Source organism: Cebus imitator, unplaced genomic scaffold (genome assembly GCF_001604975.1).
Source record: "Cebus imitator isolate Cc_AM_T3 unplaced genomic scaffold, Cebus_imitator-1.0 Scaffold18, whole genome shotgun sequence".
Taxonomy (NCBI): Eukaryota; Metazoa; Chordata; class Mammalia; order Primates; family Cebidae; genus Cebus; species Cebus imitator.
In genome coordinates, this window is record NW_016107333.1 from 4,787,390 (window position 1) to 4,793,311 (window position 5,922).

The following is a 5,922-nucleotide window of genomic DNA, read 5'->3' on the forward strand; positions in this document are numbered from 1 at the left end:
AAAAAAAAAAAAAAAATCATCTTAAACATTACTGTGTTTATTAGTCTACTTGAAGTCACAATATAGGTAAAAACAATATGCTTGTTACACAAATGCAGCTTCAAAGATCAATCTTCCAGTCCAGTCCCACCTGGGTTACTAGTTTTAAGGAATTAGAGAAATTCTTTATTTCTCTCTCTAAATAAGGATCAGAGCTAGAATTAGAGAAATTCTGAAACTATTATTCCTTTGCTTCTGAATCACAGTGACAACCAAGTCCCAAGCAAGGAATGGCTTCAGGCCTTGGGACAGGGGTCAAGGTAAGGATCACCACGTAAGCAACTTATTTATCTTTGGGAAAATAACATTAAAAAGTGACTAAAGGCTTCCTTAACACTTGAATCAATGTGGGTTTTGTTAACAATAGCACATTTAGCATGGAGAAATAGATAAGTACATGTGGGACTTTATTTTGCATAATTTCTTTTTCATATCTTTTTTTTTAAAGACAGCATCTTATTCGGCCGCCAGGCTGGAGTGCAGTGGTGAGATCTTGGGTCACTGCAACCTCTGCCTCTCAGATTTAAGCGATTCTCATGCCTCAGCTTCCTGAGTAGCTGGAATTACAAACATGTGCGACCATGCCCAGCTAATTTTTATGTTTTTAGTAGAGACAGGATTTCATCATATCGGCCAGGATGGTCTCAAACTTCTCAAGCAATCCACTTGCCTTGGTCTGGGATTGCAGGCGTGAGCTACTGCGCCCAGCCTGCACCATATCCTAAAAGATACAGGGGGTCCTGGTAATAATCAGTTTTATAGCCCCTCAGAAGCCTGGGGCCCAAAGTGTGGGAACCACTGAGTCAAAACGTCCAACTTTAGGCCATCAACTCAGGAGTGGACATTACATAGTATACACGTTAGTATACATATTACTCATCTGTTAGGACCGCCGTAACAAAATATCACAGATTGGACGGTTTTGAGATGGGGGAGGGATGGCCCTCGGTGTGTCTCCTATTGTGCCACCCAACTAATGAATTCCTGCATTCCTCTAGACATACCTACGAACTACCAGACCTTGTACCACCACCACCCTGGCACCTTACCTGTGGTCAAAACCTTGCAACTGCTGCAAGCTATCTGAAGAAACCAAGCTAAGAAGGATTCCACCATAAATCTTGCTCAGGAAAACTACCCCCACCACCTGCATGCATACAAGGTCAGGAGAATGACCGATCCTTAATACCAGCTTCAGGATAATAGGAAACTCACACCCAGGGGTGAAGAGTTAACATGCAAATGAGACATGCGAAGCAGGAAGAAGCATGTAACCCAATGCAAAGGTGCTAGTAGTTCTCTGCCTCTACATATGTAAATGTCACTTCCTTCCTGTTTTTGCCACTTTAAAATTACTCTCCAGTTCGGGCATGGTGGCTGATGCCTGTAATCCCAGTACTTTGGGAGGCCGAGGTGGACAGATCACTTAAGGTCAGAAGTTTGTGACCAGCCTGACCAATATGGTGAAACCTGTCTCTACTAAAAATAACAAAAATTAGCTGGGCGTGGTGGCATGCACCTGTAATCCCAGCTACTCAGGAGGCTGAGGTAGGAGAATCACTTGAATCCAGGAGGCGGAGGTTGCAGTGAGCTGAGATGTCGCCACTGCACTCCAGCCTGGGAAACAGAGCAAGTCTCTGTCTCAAAAAACAACACAAAAATTACTCTCCTGACTCTCTTTGGGGAGCCAGTAAGAGAATTCTCTGTTTTGTGCTGTCTTCCCTGTGTTTGAAAATAAGTCCCTAGGCAGGGTACAGTGGCTCACGCCTGTAATCCCAGCACTTTGGAAGGGCAAGGTGAGAGGATCACCTGAGGTCAGGAGTTCAAGATGAGCCTGACCAACATGGAGAAACCCCATCTCTACTAAAAATACAAAAAATTAGCTGGGTGTGGTGGCACACGCCTGTAATCCCAGCTACTCAGGAGGCTGAGGCAGAATTGTTTGAACCTGGGAGGTGGAGGTTGCAGTGAGTGAAGATCTCACCACTGCACTCCAGCCTGGGCAACAAGAGCAAAACTCCTTCTCAAAAAAAAAAAAAGAAAAGAAAAGAAAAGAAAAATAACCACCTAATAAATGCCTTGTCTGGGAAACGCGCATCAATTTTTATTACACAAGAGTCAAAGAACCTGTGGTTGATACTAGTTCAAACAAGAGGAATGTATTTTCTCACGGTGATGGAGCTGGAATTACAAGATAAAGGGCCAGCAGGGCTGGTTCCTGGTGAGGTCTCTCTTCCTTGTTTATGGAAGGCTGCCTTCTTGCCGTGTCTTCACACAGCCTCTCTTTGGCGAGTGAGCAGGAAAAGAAAGATCTCTGGTGTCTGCTCATCTTACAAGGACACTGCTCCTACCAGAATCCTGTCCTATTGGTCTCGTTTAACCTGAATTACCTCCTTACAGGCCCTGTCTCCAAATATAGTGACATTGAGGTTTGGGGCTTCAGAATGTGAATGCAGGGGACAGGTTGGCCACAATTCAGTCCATAATTCTGTGTGTCCCCTCAGGGAGCAACGAGGAATTTCTCAGAGGAAAGGATCTTTGTGAGCTTGGCTGATGGACAGTGCTGTTCACTAGAGACAGTAGGACATGAGATGATGAGGAACTGGAGTAAACTGGACTGCATACAAATGTCACTACAAGGGGAAAACCAGCCGGATAACACTGGGTGCCTGGAGCTGAGTGTCAAGTGTTGGAGTTGCAAGGTGTTTCAGGGATGCTGTCAGTTACAAAGGAGAAAAAAACTCCAAAAATTCAATATACACGCACACAAGAGAAAAATCAACTTACACTGGCTTCAAAATGAAGGAAACTTTACTGGCTCATGTAGTTGGAAGTGTTACCGGTGGAGGGTGTCCAGGCTCTTGGCGTCTTGAACAAAGAATTGGACAACACACACAAACAAAGCGAGGAAGGAATGAAGAGATTTATTGAAAATGAAAGTACACGCCACAGTGTGGGAGTGGCCTGAGCATAGGGGATTAAGGGCCCGATTACAGAATGTGTGGGGGTTTAAATATCCTCTAGGGGTTTCCATTAGTCACTTGGTGTATGCCCTATGTAAATGAAGAGGATTAAGTAATTTACAAAGCCATTTGCTTGGCATTTGATATTTCCTGTCGTGGCTGAAGTGTGAATCAGCCTTATGTTTTCAGCCTTCAGACTGTGTTTTCCTGCCTCAGAAGTACAAAGATAGGGTGGACTTTTTGGTTGGTTGATCAAATGTCTGAATATTCTCATCAAAAACCTAAGGTCTTTCCGTAGTGACTCCTTCTTCATAGCTCTTCTAATGGTTGGATGGTAAGTTCCCCTTTTGTTGTAACGTAGGGGATCTCAAGCAAATTTATGTTGGAATAAGACTCGCTGGCTGGGCGTGGTGGCTTAGGCCAGGCATGGGTGGGTCACGCCTGTAATCTCAGCACTTTGGGAGGCTGAGGTGGGCGATCACCTGAGGTCAGGAGTTCGAGACCAACCTGGCCAACATGGTGAAACCCTGTCTCTACTAAAAATACAAAAATTAGCTGGGCATGGTGGCATGCATCTGTAATCTCAGCTACTCGGGAGGCTAAAGCAGGAGAATCGCTTGAACCTGGGAGGCAGAGGTTACAGTGAGCTGAGATTGTACCACTGCATTCCAGCCTGGGAGACAGAGCGAGACTCCACCTCCAAAAAATAAATAAATTGGTTTTGCCTGGGTTGTGGCTGCCGGAGTCGCCTTTGGGATACACCTGCTCTTCGCTCTTCGCTGCCGTCCGATAATTTCTCTCTCCATAAAGAAAAATGGCATCCATTGCAGTTGATCCACAACCCAGTGTGGTGACTCAGGTGGTCAACCTGCCCTTGGTAAGCTCCACATATGACCTCATGTCCTTGGCCTATGTCAATACAAAGGACCAGTATCCCTACTTGAAGTCTGTGTGTGAGATGGCAGAGAAGGGCATGAAGACCATCACCTCTGTGGCCCTGACCAGTGCTCTGCCCATCATCCAGAAGCTAGAGCCACAAATTGCAATTGCCAATACCTATGCCTGTAAGGGGCTAGACAGGATGGAGGAGAGACTGCCTAATCTGAATCAGCCATCAACTCAGGTTGTTGCCAATGCCAAAGGTGCTGTGACTGGGCCAAAAGATGGTATGACGACTACTGTGACTGGGGCCAAGGATTCCGTGGCCAGCACAATCACAGGGGTGATGGACAAGACCCAAGGGGCAGTGACTGGCAGTGTGGAGAAGACCAAGTCTGTGGTTAGTGGCAGCATTAACACAGTCTTGGGGAGTTGGATGATGCAGCTCATGAGCAGTGGTGTAGAAAATGCACTCAGCAAATCAGAGCTGTTGGTAGAACAGTACCTCCCTCTCACTGAAGAAGAACTAGAAAAAGAAGCAAAAAAAGTTGAAGGATTTGATATGGTTCAGAAGCCAAGTTATTATGTTAGACTGGGATCCCTGTCTACCAAGCTTCACTCCTGCACCTACCAGCAGTCTCTCAGCAGGGCTAAAGAAGCTAAGCAAAAAAACCAAGAGACCATTTCTCAGCTCCATTCTACTGTTCACCTGATTGAATCTGCCAGGAAGAATGTGCATAATACCCATCAGAAAATTCAGGATGCTCAGGATAAACTCTACCTCTCATGGGTGGAGTGGAGAAGGAGCATTGGATATGATGATGCTGATGAGTCCCACTGTGCTGAGCATATCGGGTCATGTACTCTTGCTATTGCCCACAACCTGACTCAGCAGCTCCAGACCACATGCCACACCCTCCTGTCCAACATCCAAGGCTTACCACAGAACATCCAAGATCAGGCCAAGCACATAGGGGTGATGGCCGGTGACATCTACTCAGTGCTCCGCAATGCTGCCTCCTTTAAGGAGGTTTCTGACAGCCTCCTCACTTTTAGAAAGGGGCAGCTACAGAAAATGAAGGAATCTTTAGATGATATGATGGATTATTTTGTTAACAACACGCCCCTCAACTGGCTGGTAGGTCCCTTTTATCCTCAGATGACTGAGTCTCAGAACGCTCAGGACCAAGGTGCAGAGACGGACAAGAGCAACCAAGAGGCCCAGCAATCTGAGCACAAAACTCATTAAACCTGCCCGTGTCACAAATGCATGATGTGGCCAGCCAGGTGACACTTTTTGTTATGTTGAAATTAACCTACTAGACAACACTAAATTGGGAAGCAAGTAGCTAGTAAAAAGGCCCTCAATTATAGTTATTTCCAGCTGAATTAAGAGCTTTAAAGTTTTTGGCATTAGCAGATGAATTCTGTTTACCTGGTAAGAAAAGAATGATAGTCTTGTCAAAGCCTAGCCAGAAGTCACAAAAAATTCAAGTGCACTTATGTTCTCATTTTGTGGCCAGTGTGTTGCCTCTGTTATTGTTTGTATTGAATAAAAACATCTTCATGTGGGCTGGGGTAGAAATAAATAAAATTACGTAAAATGAAATTTTTAAAAAAGTTCTTAAAAGCAATTGCTTTGAACAAACACGATCTCAACTCACTGCAACCTCCGCTTCCCAGGTTCAGGTGGTTCTCCTGCCTCAGCCTCCCAAGTAGCTGGGATTACAGGCATGTGCCACCACGCCCAGCTAATTTTTGTGTTTTTAGTAGAGACAGGGTTTCACCATGTTAGCTAGGCTGGTCTTGAACTCTTGACCTCAGATGATCCACCCACCTTGGCCTCCCAAAGTGCTGGGATTACAGGCATGAACCACGGAGCCCGGACAGAACACCTCTTTATACTTTCCCCCATGGGTCTGCAGGAAAAGGAAGCAATTGAAAATTGTGGGTTAAACAATAGAAAATAGTTTTATAGGCCGGGCGCGGTGGCTCAAGCCTGTAATCCCAGCACTTTGGGAGGCCGAGGCGGGTGGATCAC

General features: G+C 45.5%; 1 protein-coding gene across 1 annotated transcript; it reads left to right on the forward strand.

The window, feature by feature from the left end:
• Positions 1 to 3,725: 3,725 nt before the first annotated feature.
• LOC108291914 (perilipin-2-like) lies at positions 3,726 to 5,466 on the forward strand. The gene has a single exon (XM_037732721.1). The coding sequence runs from the start codon at positions 3,817 to 3,819 to the stop codon at positions 5,128 to 5,130; it is 1,314 nt and encodes a 437-aa protein (XP_037588649.1). The 5' UTR covers positions 3,726 to 3,816; the 3' UTR covers positions 5,131 to 5,466.
• The last annotated feature ends 456 nt before the right edge of the window (positions 5,467 to 5,922 follow it).